The sequence below is a fragment of the Leuresthes tenuis genome, unplaced genomic scaffold (assembly GCF_036924035.1).
Source record: "Leuresthes tenuis unplaced genomic scaffold, fLeuTen1.0.hap1 SCAF_23, whole genome shotgun sequence".
Classification (NCBI taxonomy): domain Eukaryota; kingdom Metazoa; phylum Chordata; class Actinopteri; order Atheriniformes; family Atherinopsidae; genus Leuresthes; species Leuresthes tenuis.
The window spans coordinates 19229646-19247007 of record NW_027325377.1 but is presented as its reverse complement, the minus strand read 5'-3'; the positions used below and the strand labels follow the sequence as shown (position 1 = coordinate 19247007).

At 39.3% G+C, this 17362-nt stretch overlaps 2 protein-coding genes and 1 pseudogene across 2 annotated transcripts in view; 2 read left to right on the top strand and 1 right to left on the bottom strand.

Annotated features, from left to right (window-relative positions):
* The first annotated feature begins 293 nt into the window (after window positions 1–293).
* On the top strand, window positions 294–4327 carry LOC140283217 (protein mono-ADP-ribosyltransferase PARP11-like). Its single transcript, XM_072377933.1, has 8 exons — window positions 294–611; window positions 717–841; window positions 1177–1297; window positions 1394–1469; window positions 1591–1663; window positions 2693–2820; window positions 3188–3339; window positions 3439–4327. The coding sequence occupies exons 1-8, from the start codon at window positions 569–571 to the stop codon at window positions 3753–3755; spliced, it is 1035 nt and encodes a 344-aa protein (XP_072234034.1). The 5' UTR covers window positions 294–568; the 3' UTR covers window positions 3756–4327.
* Window positions 4328–5362: 1035 nt separating this feature from the next.
* On the top strand, window positions 5363–7393 carry LOC140282907 (protein mono-ADP-ribosyltransferase PARP11-like; annotated as a pseudogene).
* A 3437-nt stretch (window positions 7394–10830) lies between these two features.
* Window positions 10831–17362, bottom strand: part of tmtc2a (transmembrane O-mannosyltransferase targeting cadherins 2a) — a 52844-nt gene continuing 46312 nt past the window's right edge. Inside the window, exons 10-12 of the mRNA XM_072377759.1 lie at window positions 17080–17194; window positions 14496–14559; window positions 10831–11824 (exon numbers count right to left, since the gene is read on the bottom strand). Of these exons, the coding sequence (XP_072233860.1) occupies window positions 11621–11824; window positions 14496–14559; window positions 17080–17194 (383 nt within the window). The 3' untranslated portion in view covers window positions 10831–11620. The remainder of the gene's footprint in view (window positions 11825–14495; window positions 14560–17079; window positions 17195–17362) is intronic.

Below are 17362 nucleotides of genomic sequence, written 5' to 3'. Positions count from 1 at the left end.
ATATCGAATTTTAAACGTCAATTAAGACATTAAAAGCACATAAATGCTGATCATTAAAACCATGACCGCACAGCTGTAAAATACGTGGTGCAAGAACGAGAGATGCTTGCTACTGAAATGCATTAATTTTAAAGTCGTCCTGAGCAGCACGAAAACAAATATTTAAATCGTTGCAGAGAGCACGAATTAGACAATGCAGTCTCACGGTAGTGTGTGTACCTGTCAGGTCAAACTCCGGGCCATAATTCTACAGTTCCAGGGAGGAGTTAACGCCGGAGTTACGCAGTGACGTTTATTTTGTGGAAACCAGGAAGTAAAAGTAAACAACGGTTTCCAAAAGGAAAATGATACTTAGTCATCCAAACGTCCACAAAGTCTTTGATTTCTCTAGTGTTTTATTAATGTTATACGAAGGTCTTATATTCCGAAAAGTAAAACCCGTTTAAGGGGTTACTGAAAGTCTGTAATAAAAACGTAGAGCTGAAAGGACGCGGGTGCGGCGGCAGCTAACGAGAGCTAGCGCGATATGGCACTTTTCTATTTTGTTTGAATTTGTTTACAGGATGAAATGCCCTCACGGCTATGGCTTAAACACAGCTCCTCGACGTTAGGTTTGTCTGATGTGTAAAATAATGTCGTATGCTCCCTCTCTCTTTCTTTCTTGTATTTTGGTTAGGCTTTGCCTTTCAATGCCTTTTCACTTGTGTTGATTTCAGATTTAGCAATGTTAGCCATCAGATCTTCAGAGGAGGAGTCCACTGAGATTGAGGAGATGGACACCTCAGAGCCCAACTGGTGCTGGTTCTACCTGGCCGAGTGTGGCGTGTGGCATATGTTTGAGGTATTTCCAGCACGTAATCTACACCTAACAAATGATAATATTTGGAATTGACCATTATATGCCAACTAAATATCTGTCTCAGTGAGGTAATTTAATATTACAGCATATTTGTGAAACACTGACCTGTAACTGCTGTTTATAGACTACAAACAGTTGTATGTCAAATGCTGGCAGTTCCATAAGGAGGACTTCTTCAGATTACTAAACCTAGTTCAAAAGCATGTTGTTTTTTTTTTCCAGTTTATAAAACAAAATTAAAACATGGTAAAAAAAAAACACTTGGGGAAAGAAATGTGTTGCTCTTAAATGATTTATATGTTCATGTTCTCTGTCAGATTGATCCCAGCGCAGCATGTTCTGTGACCAGTGCTCAGATTGAGCAGTGCTACAACAGAAATCAACGTGGGGTCATGGAATTCTACACGGCCAAGTACACGTACAGACTGGACTTCTCTGGTAAGACGACAGAAACTCCTCCTGAAAGATACATCAGCCCAAATTGGAATAGGAACCTTTATATAGCCCTCATCTTTTTTTAAAATTCCTCTCCAGTTATGCGACAGATAAATGTGACAACTGGGAAGCAGCGACCAATTAAACGTTCTCTTCACTCTGCGACCGGTTTCAGGTGAGATTTTGTAGTTCAAGTAAATATCTTGTAAATATCTATTTTTCAAGGCTCTTTTTTTGTTTTAGTAATGACAAACTATTTTAACTGTCCTCTGTTCTTTCTTCATGTGTTCTGTCAGGTTTATTTGTGATAATTTGGCCTTGCCTGTTCCCTGTCACTGGGAGAGAATCAACACAGATGAGCCCTATCAGGTGAATAACCTAATACTTTTTTCCAATTAATCTGATTCACGCAAATTGTTTGTATTAAGAGGGGTCTCACCTTTTCCTAGGATCCCAAATCTTTTGAGTTAACTTTTGAGTTGACATTTCATACGTAAATAAAGAGGTGTAAAAAAGCAGAATGAATTCGGACTTATAATTTTGGAGTTCTGTTTGGTTTTGTTGTATTATCAGAAAAGTGGTGTCTGGCACAATGATTTCTTTTGGTTTAATTTCTGGTTTGTCCAGTGTTGATGTGCTTTGCACTGTTGAACTTCCAAAATATTACCTTTTGAACATACAACCAGTTCATACTTGGGGTTACACATACCATGGGTGTATTAGCATTCTCTGACGCCACTAACCATAATAATCAAGTTTCCACAAAGCTGTCTCGTGACAGTAATTTGAACCTGGTTCAACCTGGTATGTCAGTCCATGTTTTCCAGCTCTGAGTGTGTGCCTTTGTGCAAACAAAAAGGAGCAACATTGGCTTCAAATGTTTAATCGCAAACATATTGAGCTTCACATTTCTGACAGCAAGGGCAACATGTAATCCTAAACTAATTAGTAAAAGAAAAGAATACTCCAGGTTGAAAGCAACAAAGTAGCTGCAACGAAAGGATAGAAGGAAAATGGGCAAAAAAACGTTGGATACTGACAGCATGCTTGGCATAATTAAGTCAATCAATGTCACGACTCCATTGTTAAGGCTAGTAAATTTGATTTAGACATTTATATTTCTTTAGATTTATATGTAGCAGCTCAGGTACAGTCTTAAGTTCTTGTCCGCTCAGCAACAACCTGGTTGTGTAAAATGCTCTCTACACCAAAGAAACAATGACAAAAACGGTTCAAGATTGGCTTAGTTATGGAAGCTTTCTTTTGTTTTCCTCCAAACACATCAACTACAGTCGCAAGTCATTCGTTGGTTACTTAGCATCCATAATTTCTTATATTTTGGTATGATTAGCTTCTTCTTGAACAGTTTCACTCCTGTTTGATTGTGTTTTTTCGCAGCTCATCCAGCTTGGCAGAGACACATATGAGTTTAAAGAAGTAGCCAGACTGTACGAAAGGACAATGGATCATCCAATCAAATCCATCCAGAGGATTCAGAACTTGGACTTATGGGAGTTCTTCTGCAGGTAGAGAGTTGTTTTGTTTGTAATTCGGAGTGGACTCAGTTATGCCTTGTGTGCGCAGAGGCTTCTGCTGCGAGTGTAATTTGAATCTGGTCATTTTTTCCATTCCCTTTCATATACTGCCTAAATCATTTATTCTTGCTTACAGTCTGTCAGACTCTTTGATATTCTGAGCTGCCTAATGGTATCGTCAAAGCCTTTCTTTAGTTGGAGTTAAACAACCGCATTTGATTTTTGTGCAACATCTGAAACCACTCTGAGCTTGTCTTTGCTTGTAAAAGTCAGCCATACTGTGCTTTCTAGCATACATCTTCAGGTCTGTGCTATTTGTGAAATGCAGGACATACTCTGTGTTGTGTTTTCATCTAAGGAAGAAAACACAGTTGCGAAAAGTCAAGCGAACGCTGGATATTGAGGAGCGTATGCTGTTTCATGGCACAGGACACAGCAACATACAAGCTATATGTACATTTAACTTTGACTGGCGTCTGACAGGAAGTCATGGCGATGTTTATGGCAAAGGTACAACCCTTTGTGTTGTAGTGTAACATCATGAAAGAATTCACTGCTCTCTCTATTGCCTCTGATTTTTAACATCTTGTTTAATTGTCTCTCCTGCAGGGAGCTACTTTGCCCGGGATGCCAAATATTCCAGTAAATTCTGCCACACCACGGGGAAACACAACACCACCTTACAGAGACACGGACTTGCACCGCCTATATTTGCCAGCGAGCCGCCGTATAAGACCATGTTCCTGGCCAGAGTGCTTGTTGGAGAGTACACCGTCGGTCACCCTATGTACTGCAGACCACCCTCTAAAGATGCCAGCTTCACCAACTTTTATGACAGCTGCGTGGATGATATGGCCAATCCAAAGATCTATGTGATTTTTGACAGCAATCAGATTTACCCAGAGTATCTGATCGAGTTCTACTGATGCCTCACCAGAGTCTACACTGTCTGCTTTTTAAATAAAGCTTGGATCTCTAACGCGGAAGAGTGACTATACAGAATTAATGGTTGTTACGAAAGAGCAAAAGAGGGATATTTAGCTTTTTCTTTCAGTCAGATCCAGTGCCTGACTGGAGCATAGGTCATCCAAAGTGCCTTTGGAGAAGTTGAAAAAGCATGAAGACAGTAGCAACTTTGTGTACAGTTCCTATACTGCACAGAATACTCGAGGGCAGGACCTTTTTGTTGAAATGTTGATGGGATGAAAAAGGCGCGTTTGTACTGAATGTGAAGTCTGTGCTTTCTTGTTCAAAATGTGTGAAGAGTTGTCAAATAAGAGCGGGCACCTGCAGCCTATAGATTATAGGTGATGTCTGCCATCGCTCACTCGCCTCTCCTTCCATATGTAGTGCTACACGTACGCTTATGTTAAAGAAAGAATCCTGTTAAAAGATGCTCTTATCACTTACTTTGTACCATTAGCTGTCAGCTATTGACTTCAAAATCTGTATTTATCTAGTACAATGTACTGCAGATGGGAGAAGAATGAGGAAGGAAGTGTTTCATTGAAGGGTCGGGCCACCAGAACTGCTCCGATTCTTCAAGTGTGTATTACTCTGCAAGAGGGAGGGAGAACCGTACTCCTAAAAGTTATGCCATCGTTTTAGAAGCACTCTCCAACATGTTACTGAACTCTGGTCTTCGCATCCTTTTCATACTGACAGTATGTTACAGTGGACCCAAGTAGTGGCATCAAAATACCAAACTCAACAGCTGCCGAATCCCTTTACTGTAAAGGGTGAATGGTTCTGTTTTTTTCCTCTCAGTTGCCAAGCTTCTGTATATAGGCTTTATTGATTTATTTTTTTTTGGTCATAAAAACCTTCTACCTCTACATTCTTGAACCATGCATCAGTGCACTTTGACCCTTTCCATGAAAGGTCTTATATCTGTGTCATAATGACATAAAGTTGTGATGTGTTCACTTGTCACCCCGGAGTAGTAAGTGTATCTTCTCTGACGTCTGTCTGACCTTGACTGTTTATTTTTTTGTTACGTGTGTGCAGCTTAAGTTTATTTCAAGTGGAAACGCAGTTTGGCTTCACATTTGAAATCCACTCATCACAGAGTGTAACATCCTCACCTCCTCTAGCCTCTTTGTCTGAGGGATCAGCAAGTCGTCTTTGCACTTTGTGTCAACTTTTCTCATTCAGATTATAATGTTGCAAGTACATCTAATGACAATCACACAATTAAGAAAGAGCTTTGTGCATTTGTTGGATTAACTGTATGACTGTTTGTTTTGCGTTGGGAGGATAGCAATTATTCAAAGGTAAGCGGAACAAACAAGATTGGAAAATTGGCTACTTCCTCAACGTGAGCGACAGGAAAAAAGCCTGTTACCTTTAGTCAGAACTCAAGAGCTGAGAGTGTGAGCTCAAGTGTGTTAAACCATGTGTGTGTTTGTGATTTGCACGTTATAAGTAATAAACTTTTAAACACAGCACTTTCAGTGGACTCTTTTTAGACAGGAAGAGTCAAGGTAACATTTAGTCCTCTGTGTGAAAAGCCAGCCTACTTCAGTGGGTGTGGTTTTGATTCATGAGAAAGGAGTACAAATGACAGCTTCAGTTATTATCTGAGCAATGTGGAGATAGGTAGGTCACTTTCACTCATTTAGCTTTTTTTGGGACTCAGATAGTTTTTGTCTGTTAGAACAATGTTCAGCGATAATGGAATAGAATACATGGACACATCAGACACCCCGTGGTATTGGTATTATCTTGGGGACTGTGGGAGATGGCATATGTTTGAGGTGAGCTGCTTTATGTGTTTCTCTATATCAGAGTCAGTCTATTTCATAAATCATTCATGGGGTGTGTGATGTAGCTAACCTGATAATTCATTCCAAATCTTCAGGATGACCCCGACAACCCACTCAGGAGTGAGGATATTGAGAATTATTACCAGAGAAACTCAAATGCAGTTCTGACATTCAATTCAAGCAGCTACAGCACCCGAATTGAATTCTCTGGTATTGGAGCACATTCTCGTGTTTACAGTTCTGGTTGAATTTAAGGTGTAAGAAACTGATCCACAGTTTGTGTTCCTGTGCAGTGATGTTGCAGACTGATCTCACCACAAAAAAGCAAAGAAGAGTCACGCGGACCTTCAAAAGGGAAAGAAGGTGAGTGTTAGGAGTTGTCATTGCCAACGGCAGAATCGGCTCAGTATAGTTTCATCTAAAGTGAAAGTGAAACGTCACAGCAACAGAAACTCCTTCCTTCCACAGCTGCTCCTGTTTCAGTGCAGCACCTATTTTCTGGGAATCAGTTGATCCTAATCGACCATACCAGGTGATTAAAAAAAGTACACTTGTAAAAGACATATATATATATATATATACATGATATACATAAGTTCAAATAATACAATACAGGATTGCAAAGTAAGTCCAGGTTAGACATTAAAGGGTGTTGAAAGAGGAGGAGGTTCCTCTAATGTAGGTTTATAATCTAGATATTTTTTTCTAGCTGCTACACAGATTTACAGTCACTGCTGAGAATGAATAAATCTGCACTTTATTTCTGTTAAAAGTCCCTTTTTTTGTTACACCTCTCAGGTTTGCCACTTAAGTGCAATAACCGCAGTGGTTGGATTACTGGAAGAGTAACCAGCTTTGTTCATTATGCCTCTTTGTACCATTACAGTTGATATGAAATGAAGCAAACAGTGAGTGTTTAAGTTGTTCAACTCAAGCCTTGAATGTGTGTGTATGCCTGATATGTTTTAAAGTTAATCCCTCTGAGTGAAGTCACCACTGAGTATCAGACTGTGGTGAATTACGTGAAGTGTGACGGGCTTCTGGACAGACCCATTGTTTCAGTCTGCAGGATACAGAATGTGGATCTCTGGGAAATATTTTGCAGGTGAGGAAAGCCTTTTATGTTGCATTGTCTCTGTTCTGATCATCATTTAGTTTCTGAGTTTGCAAAAAAATGTTTTTCTTTACTTTTCTGTCAGGAAAAAGAAACAGTTAATGAGGATTAAAGGAGTCAAAGAAATTCAAGAGCGGCGCCTTTTCCATGGGACTGACATTGAAAATGTTGACAGCATTTGCAAGTTTAACTTTGATTTACGGTTAGCTGGTCGACGCGGACACGTACATGGCAAAGGTGAGCTAACTGTGATGGTTGTCATGGAAATGTCATTTATAGAAAACAGTTGCCGTTTCCTCAACTGATTTGATTTTCTTTGTTTTTGATCTAGGAATATATTTTGCCAGCTATGCAACATATGCAGACAATTACAGTAATAGCAGCAAAAGGTCATTGCCACTGCATGGCGGATCATATGGTGGATCATATGGTGGATCCTCTCAAGAAACAAAGATACAAATTATAGCTCGGGTGGTGGTTGGGAAATCAGTTGTTGGACAACGTCATTTTCTAAAACCTGATCACGGAAGTCTTGAAAATTCCCACGACAGCTGTGTGGATTGTATCGATCACCCCAAAATATTTGTTATATTTGATCCAAATCAAATATATCCGGAATATGTGATTCAATACACGTGACCCCTGCATATCTGGGATATCTGCCGCAGACTGCCTGGATGTCAATTTTTACAGCAGTTTTTTTAAACTTGTTTTTTGGACCTATTATGTTTTGCTTCAAATTAGAAAGTCAACGGGAAGCCAAAACCCATCTGACAAAAGCCAGAATAAATTCAAAGCTTCCTGTTGCTGTATAGAAGTCATTGGCTTTGTATTACCTGCTGTACTTCATAGAAACAGTCGGCAGAGGTCGCTGTTGTCACAGGAAAGAGTTTATACCTTGCACACAGCTCATTTTGCTCTTCCACATTAAGGGGAGTCATATCAAACGGCACATTTTTTTGTGACTATTGCTGAAAAGATGTTCAGTGTGAGTCAATAGCTCATCATAATTAATTTAAAAAAATGTCAACCCTCCAGCTTGCAGTCAATTGTCTTGTTTTCATAATTTAGAGAATAAGTGAAAGTTTGCATTGTTTAACTTACATTTCCACTTTCTTGAATTTCAAAGGAAATTTATTCAATTTACATTTATGTGACAAATTAAATAAACAATTATTTTTAAATTGTTATCCACTAATTTATCCTGCAACATTCTTGGCTTGTGTTCCCTGTTGCTTTATCTGTAAGTTGTATTTTTATCTTTTGTTTTGTTTTTTCTTTATGTACCACAAAAGATAGCTTATTTTTTTTCCACAGAAGAAAGAGTGTTCAAAATGGTCAAATTGTATAAAAACAGGTCCCTGTATATTCTTATATATGACTTGGCTAAACTAGCCATCATCTCTCAGTGATTTTTTTCTTCCTGTGGATGCAGTTGCAGTCTTTTCAATGGTATTCCAAACCAAGCTTTATTCTATTTGTTGTTTTTTTTTGTGACATAAAAGAACATACCCTCACACATTTATACGGAACTGCAGTGCACACTTTAGAAAAAAAAAAATAAGTCAGTGCTGTGAATTCTTGCAAGTCAGTAAGTGAGTCAAGTTTCATATCTTTTTAAATATTCACAGCTTTGTGTGCTCCCAGTCAGGCATGTGATTACGAACACTTTGATGTCAGCTTGATCGGATGATATCAACATGTTGAGATTGTGAGAATAGCAGCTCTAATTAGTGGTTTAGCATGCGTGTGTGTCACTGATGGAGAAAAGACTTGTTCTGTCTCTGTTTCTAATGAAATTTTGACAAGTTTACGGGACTGGAGGGAAATCTTTTTTTTTTTTTATTATTATTTTACATTTCGGCTCTCAAACATGTTTGAGAATTTTAAATGAAGGACAGCCTGCAAACTAGGACTACATGGTGCTCTATGGGGTCTTGGATGCGCTTGTTATTTATTTCTCAGCAAAATTTCTAATGAATAGGATTTTCGTCATAGTTAAGTGAATTTCATATTCTCCGTATAGGGGATTGAATCAAACTAAAGACTTGATCCAATCTGTCAGGATTTCTTAGCTGGACAACTTTTTATGAATATGTATTTTATCACTGAACTGGATTATAATGATTCAGATTGAATTATCTCGGCTGAGGCCCTTCTGTGCACATTCTCCCTGTGCCTGCATGGGTTCTTTCCTGGTACTCCGGCTTCCTCCGACAGCCAAGAAACATGTATGTTAGGTCAATTGGTGATTCCGACTTGACTGCAGGTATTATTGTGAGTGTGCATGACTGTCTTGTTTGTTTCTGTGTTGTCCCTGAAATGGATTGGTGACCTTTCAAGCCTCAAACACAACAACACCTGGAACAGGCTCCATCTCCCCTGCAACCCTGGAGAAGATGAAGCGGATATGGCAAACGGATAGATGGATTCAACTGGACTGTATCTGACTGAACACCAATTGAATTAGTTTGCTTTTTTTTAAAAAGTACCCTGGGATTACTTTTGATTTATGCAACTTCATTTCAAACAGTTCAGAGTTCAGAGTTCTGTTAATCTACAGCATTTTTTTCTATCACCATTTCTGATGTTAGGCTGGCCTCAGGCATAAGTGTCACTCCATGTTTTTTGACTTTTTGATTATACTTTATACTACAGTGCATGTTTATCTATGTTAACACTGCCGACTTTGGTCTGAGTTTGCTTTAAAACAGGTTCTGCTACTGTAACTGAAATTCATACAGCATTTTGTGTCTGCTTGCCGACAATAATGCTAACATGTCACTTTTCAAACTCTGTCTGCAAGATTTAATGTAAATGCACCACACAGCTGCTCGCTGTAGCTGCGTTTACCATCACCTCTGTCACAGACAGGTGACATATTTAAGGAAAATCCTGAACCTTGACATCTTATGGGTTTCCTATTCATTTCTCACCCATCTGCACATCTCTCAAGAGAGCCTGATGCTGTTTGTGCATGCTGTTACATTCAAGTTTTACTGTGAATATCTGATTCTTGTTAGCATTTTGACACTTATTTCACAAAGATTTCTAAAAAGCTTTGGGAGATCACGTGTTGACATTCACAATATACTGTTCTCTTTTTATTGCAGTTGAGTGTTCCTAAATGTACTGAGTTTTATTGGATGTTGAGCACATACACTGAGATGCTTTATCACTGGTAAAATATTCTCATGTTTGAGTAATGAGCTCGTAATTTAGGAATCTAAAATCTAACTCTCTTGATCAGAGCCCACTCACAATTCTTTCTGGCATATGGGAGGCTAAGTCGTGCTTTTGTATGCTCTGGTGTTTCTGTCACTCTCCAAATATTGAGAAGACTTGTTTAGAGACTGAACTTGAGCCAGAAGAGATATGAAACAGTAAGGAATAGAGGCAAACTACAAAAGACCCCAGCTGCACAGAAATGGCTGGGGTCCTGCCCTGACACTCCCTAGTCTCTGCTGTGCACAGCTTGATGTATGGCTGCACCGAGTGACTGGATCACTGCCAAAACACTGACTCCCAAAGTCCCACATTCACTTAAATATCTAAGTACCCCGTATATACGTGTGCAGGTGTTACTGCTGGAATTTCAAGCGTCTTCCTGGGCAGAATCATTCAGCAGAGCAGAAAAAAAATCATCTTTTTATTTTGGAAAAAGGCTTCACTGTTCTTTTACAAAAACACAATACATTTTCAGCTACAAAGTTTCTATAATTTAACCAAACATCACAATCATCAAAAAACAAAAATCTAACACCATTTTACAAAGCGCACTCAGTGTCGCAGATCTTCATTTCTGTGATAGGAATCAAAACCTGATGTCCCTGAGCAGAAAGGAAGATAACATACATGTATAAAAATATTTCCAGGTAACTGGCATGTTTGCCGACTGAAGCCTGTTTGGAGGAATAAGGGAGGGCGACCTGATATGACATGGCATTTTCACATGAATAAACACCCATTAATAAATTAAATTGGAATCACGTGACAACACATTTTCATTTGACACATGGAACATAACGCATGAGTAACAGTTCTTGCTTGGCATGAGAGGTGTGACGACTCAGCACAAGCTTTGGCACCGCTGACAAGTTTCTCTTGAGCTGTTTTTTGAGTAGTCAAAAATGTTCAGAATGCACTATGTGCAGACAATCCCCAGTGAGTCAGACAACAAAACGAGACTGGCTATGCGTAATGCGTCTTTGTGGACCATTGTACTGTACAATCAGAAAGTAGGGCCAAAAGATGTGCACTGGCATTCTTTTAATGTTTTGCTTTTCTTAGACATCTTCAACTTAAGATGGACACTTAAGTAATGGCAACTCTTTTTTCCTTTTTCTTTTCATCACCTGTAGCCTGCATCACTTTTCATGCAACTTAACCAGGTCTGATTCTGTCAGTTTTGTCCCTGAAGTGATGAATATGGCCTCAAGCTGCCAGCCTAAAGCAGAGGTGCTACAGGATTTTCGGTCAGCTCAGAACTTTCAGCCCCAACCAGCAAATAAAGGCCTTTCACAAGTTTCTGTTTTCCTTTTCCCTCATGCTGTAGTTCTCCTCGAGACTTGTAAGCTGACTTTGATGTCTAAATTGTTGGCGTTTACCTCATTCATATTAAGTGCTTCATATATGCCCAAGATGTAAGTTATAGTAAAATAATAAAACCAGTGATACAAGGATTTCTGGGGACTCCGATGTTTAAAATTTTATCTAAAGCAATACAGTTCTAGTTGTAGTAATCTGAGCCACCATTTGGCACAAGTGGTACCCGGCAGAACCTGTCCATGCAACCCAAAACATACCAAGCCTCGTCTTTCAAAGCATCACAGGCCTAAAGTATCCCTACACAGAGACTTTTAGACTCTCTTACTATCCTGCTCCTTTCTCTGAGGAGATTAAAGTTAAAGGGTTAAAGGTTGCCTTTCTGCATCCCAAGCACATGCTTAGTCCTGAGTCCCTGCCGCTTCATGATGTTCCACAGCTTGCGCAGGTTGGACTGGGTAATGACATCGTCTGGTTTCAGCTGGAGAGCTCGCAGGTAGTTAGATTCTGCTTCTGGAAGTTTTCCATTCAGGTGGAGGATGGCGCCGAGGTTCATCAGAGCAGCTGGGTACTGGGGAAAAAAAACAAAAGAGGAAAAGGGATGAAGCGGCATAGTGGATGACAAAGCAGTGCCTGATGAAATAAGAGTGACTTGCAAGGTGTTGTGTTGCAGGATTACTGGGCTTATGGTAACCTTATTTGGGAAAACTGTGTTTTGAATATGCATTAAACTACCCATAGTGCAATGTCATGGTAGCAAGCATGGCCAAAGATGAAAACATGTCCTTTGTCCAGTGCCACACTGAAACAAAAGGTGGCTGCAGATTTCCTGTAGGCCACTGTTAAGTATATTTCATGATGTGGATGAACAAACCCTTTTACAGGAGTGTTTCTGTGGTCTCATTCATCAAAGCACCACTTTTTTTTAAGTTGCAAAGTGAAACCATCTGGACTTAAATATGGGTGAGTGGTGGGAATCTACAAATCCAAGTTATAGAAAGCCGTAACTATCAAACACACCCAAATCTCATCCTAGAAGTCGTCTGCACCTCATCCACCAGACCTGGCCTCGTTCCCAGCCCGCGTCCTCTCCGCATGACGTATAGTCAGCAACTTGGCAACTAGTTCAGTGAATCTTCTTTCCCCAAACACAACTTTTGGTCTTTTCTCATTAATGCTATTTTACTGGTTTACATTCCACTTTTCAAGATGACTGATTATGAGAGCTGTTTTTCTCACCTAATGTAACAAATGAAGTTGTGCAGAGCTGAAATGTTTCAAAAGGTAAACTCCAATTTTTCTCACCTGCTGCACCAAATTGATTCAAGTATTATGGAAAAATCCCTTTTTCTGTGCTTGAGAGCATATATTTGGATTTCTGAGGACACTAAAATAAATGAATGAGCTATTCATGATCTACTTTGTTTAATATTTTATATTCCAACAAGGGATTCATATGTCTAATTGGTGCTTTTTAAGTTTTTACCTGTCAGAACTTAGAAGTTGTGATTTCAGAGTGAAGTTCAGTGAAAAGATGCTTGAATTCAGGTGTGAATTAATGAAAGGAAAAGGAGCTGCTCTAGTCTCTTTGTGATATTTAGACCAAAGCATCTCATACAAGTTTCATGAAGACATCAGGAAATTGTGTGAAAAAAATGTCATAATATGTCTTCCTTAACATGCAGTGAAACAAGAAAGCTTTTCATAACCTTGTTCTGTTTTATGTTTTAGTGAGAGCTTTGTACAAAAGGTGACACATGCAGGGCCAAGCCAGAAAAATGAGGATCCCTCTGTATTTTTAAACAACGGAAGATTGATCAGGGGAACATGAGCGATGGAACTCTGTTTATATAAGAGTTGTAACAAACTCCAGTGAGTCTTGCTGTTGTATCAAAAATCTTTGTCACGTGTGGCATGAAAGCAGATTAATGGCACAACTTAGTTTGGCTGCTCTGTGAGCGGATAACCCCGTTGCTCTTCCATGGCTGCACAAGGAATGTTTTCTGTCATAGAAAAACCTTGCTGTTGCTACAGAAACCACAAATATAGCCATATGAACTACCATGAAGGAGCACAACCTAAAGATTTTTAAGAGAAATCATAACATAAGCTCATCCTTTGCTGTTTTATCTGATCAGTAAACATCACCGGTGCTGCTCATTATAATTAGAAACAAATCCCTGAGTGGGTAAATAGAGCAGTTTAGTGAGTAAAATGAAAAAGTCCCAAATCCGTTGCCTTTCTCAGCACGCAGAGCCAGCGCTGAATCTTTCATGACCTGAAAGCCACTGGATTAAGCTGATATTTGAGAGCGAGTCAGTAGACGTGTGCAGGGAAAATGTCAAAGACATGAGGCACTCTTATGCTGACAAATGACGAGAGAAGCCTTCATCGTGTCTGAAAGTGCACATGAAGGATTTCAGACTGAATTATGACTTTGAGGCAACAACTCCCACGACACAATCCAATATATATATATATATAATTTTCCTAATTTAAATACACAAACACTATTCTTCTCTTCTTTTTGCTTCAACAGGATATAAACGGATCCAACAGGAGCAGAGGTTGAGAAGCAGCAATTACCTGCTTGAGCCCGGCCACTTGAGCTCATCTGACAGTCTGTAGGGTTATTTTGGACAAGAAAGGTTTGAAGACACTGCAATATATACTCTGGTTAATACAATAGAGACATGAAGGTCTAACCCCGTTTGAATGTGACCGTTCATAAGTCAAAGACCAAGGCCTCACAAAGGAGCCAAGCATAAGAGATCACTGCAGGAAGCTCCCGCCAGGTCTTATTCCGATAATTCTAAATGACCTCTCTTGCAATGCACCTCCACACACCATTCCCCTTTGAAGTGAGACTGATGCACACGATGCAGAAACAGGATATAATAGCTCCCAACCTCCTCAGCTGTGTGTGCTGACACTGAGAGACATGATATCCCCCAAAGGCTCGTCTGTTTAACTACACTGAGATGATCGAGTGTGTACTCTGAAGCTTGGTGTGTGACTTCAGCATCAGGCAACAACGCCCACTGAACTCTGTTTTTGCGTTTGCTGAAGCACATCCAGGCAAAGTTTCCATTTTATATTCAGCTTTAACGCTGTTTACCAGGAACAGTGCTATTACATGATGTCAGGATGATGGGTGATATGTTGCATGTCGTAAATTGAATTTACACTGCAGGCATGTGAGCCCATTTCCATGATAAGTGCAAACAGTCGCAGGTACTTACATCTGGTCTGAGGCTGGCTGCACGCTCATATTGCCTCTCTGCTGCCTCGTTTAGATTGGCCTGTCTGTGGAAGAAGACGAACAATGAGTAAAAAATGTGCACATAATAACATCATTTATATTAGCACTAATGTCGTTTTAATGGAAACTGGTGCTCGTGATGGTATTCATTCATTGTAAAAAAGTGCTTATCATGTAAATTGCTGTAATTACTGCTTGTCATTAATTAACAGTAAGTAAGGAGGAACTTACACTAAACCAATTCCACATATAATTTTGGAGAAATATTCAGGGACTTTACATGTTAAATTTAGACAGGTTACCTTCACTGTTCTCCAGGAATAATGTACGAAGTTCTGACTTTTTTTTTAACGCAATGTATAAGTGTCATTCACACTGTGCCAGAGTTGAAGTAAAAGGCTTAATGATACTAAAACCAAAACCATTTCACTCACTGTTCTGCACAAACAACGTCCCAGTGTGAAAGTAAGTAGGTCAGTAAGTAAAACTGCATTTAAGTTACATAGATTCAGGGAAAGCAAGTCTGTTACATTAGGGTTTTGAATGTCTTTTAGGTTGCTTGAGGCAATAATTGACTATGCCAAAGGAATTCGGCCAAACGGCAAAAAGACAATCAACAACAGCTCCATGGAGGGTGTGAGGTACAACAGAGGTGTGTCTGGATAACCTGAGTGGCCTAAAGGTGGAATATGGGTGCAAAAGCTTGCACGGGCAAGATTACACAGGACCTCAGGCTTCAAGAGATGGAAAGTGAATCTAAAAACGGCAGAAATGTGGCATGTTGGGGGTTAATCAAAACATTTGCATAAGTTCATCAAAATGCAGTAACAAAAATGTATCGCAATAGCTCTGACATTACTTTTAACGAAAAAATAAATGACAAGTCTGTGAGGACTAAAATGTTCCTTTTCCAGCCAGAAACTAATAAAAGGATATATCAGTTTGAGAAACAAATCAATGATAAATACCCTAATAAATAACAGTAGAATCTGCTGCATAACTTTCTTCAAATGCAGCAGCACTCAATACTTTTTAGATGAGTTTTTGAAATACTTAAGGTTAAAAAAATATATAAATAAAACTAAATATAGTCAAATATAATGAGGGGACAGGTTGTTACTTTGGTATGTGGGCTTGAAACAACTGAGATAATGTAGCTTGGACTTTGTGTTGTTATACTGATTTGGCTAACTTTAAAGGTGACAGCCCAGTTATTATTCAGAGTTTAATCAAAAACAGATATGGAGCAATGAAACTTGTTGATTACCCTCGTCCTCCCTCACGTGTTACAGCATTAAGCACCAGTATATGTACCAGACTTTGCTGTGCCAAAGTTAATAAATTTGAAGAGACCATTCCTTCCTGACATGGTAATTCGTATTTATAAGGTTGTAATTTAAGTAAAATATGCCTTCAGAATACCAGATTCACTCAGGTTTAGGGTCTGATATCATAGTCCTCTTGTAGTATCCTTCCTTGGTTTTTGCTATGTTTGGGAAAGTAGAGAGCTGTTAAATGGCAGATAAAAATTGAGGAAGTCAGGTTTAAGGGAAACATTGTTATCCGCTGGGAGAGGTATGTTTTTCTTTCTCTGAAAAAGAAAAAAAACCTGATCATGTTAAAAAGAAAAATAATAAAAAACAATAAAAAGGACGTTAAATTCTATCACATGTCACCACTGCTCCCCTTGTGTGACTTAGATGAAGGTGTAGTGCACATATATCAGTTTGGTAAAACTGTCATCAAACCGGATTGTCTTGTAATTAATATCCTGCTAATTGTCAGCAAACAGCTGTACAGAAAGCAAGCCAAGACTTTCTGGTTGATCTTCATTATCAGCTGAGCAGCTTTAGCTTCAACGGGCGTTTGTCACGTCATTAAACCCTAATCTGTTAGGATTTATGTCAAGAGGAGTCTCAGATGAAAATATACAGTCAGAATAGAGCAGAATGATCTGTCATTTAGATTTATTCTTACATATTCCAAAGCAAACCTCAGTCGAGCCCAGAGACTTTCAACTTTTTTACGGATCCTCTGTGGTGATGCTCTGAGAGGGATGCAGCAGAGCACTAATGACTTTACCAGATATGTAGAGCAAAAGAGAATTAAGGATCATCATTCCAATATCCCCTTTAGTTGCTGTGAGTAGAGGACATTTGCAGTCCCTTTTGACACTTTTTTAGATTTATAAGCTGTCTGTACATGTTCTTGCCAAAGTTTGAGGGAAAACTCTTCAGTGGCCTCTTTACGAGCCCTCGAATGAAACCTCACCATGGTGGACTGAAACTGTATTGCTGTTTATATGCATATTATATAATAATGTCTGTAGCAGTTTTACCATTGAAAGGAAATTTACCATTCAACAAAGCTGGTACACTTCATATTCCACAGTCTCTCATTAAAAGGAAATTGTTTGAAGAGAACCCACAATTGTTGAAGCGGCATGGCAGCGAAGTCTGTAAATGCAAGCTTTCCATAACGTTTCTTGAAAAGTTTTTGCAATTCATTTTTCTATACTACCACATTCTGACTTGATGTTGCCGTGGGTCGGCAGTTCAGCCAACCTGAGCATGTGGGCAGCACTGAAGACCACGTCAAACTCAGAGTTGTCCAGCTCTGCAGCTCTCTCTGCCATCTCCGCAGCCTCGGCAAGACGAGACTGTTCCAACAGGAACTGACCTGTCGATGAAGAAAGGGAACACTTATCTTAAGGATTGTTTAGACACAAAATGATGCTGGTTTTCAGGACAAAACCTTTGTTCTTACTAAAACGTCTGAAAAAATAAAGAAAGGAAGATTTACTCAAAAGACTGCTGTGATTTCTTAACTTTTTCTTATGAGATCAAC

Excerpts from the sequence above, each read along its gene's own strand:
- LOC140283217 (XM_072377933.1), top strand. The coding sequence starts at position 569 with ATGCCCTCACGGCTATGGCTTAAACACAGCTCCTCGACGTTAG. Across the intron at positions 612-716 it reads ACACAGCTCCTCGACGTTAG|ATTTAGCAATGTTAGCCATC; the intron begins GTTTGTCTGATG and ends TGTTGATTTCAG. Across the intron at positions 2,821-3,187 it reads TTATGGGAGTTCTTCTGCAG|GAAGAAAACACAGTTGCGAA; the intron begins GTAGAGAGTTGT and ends TTTTCATCTAAG.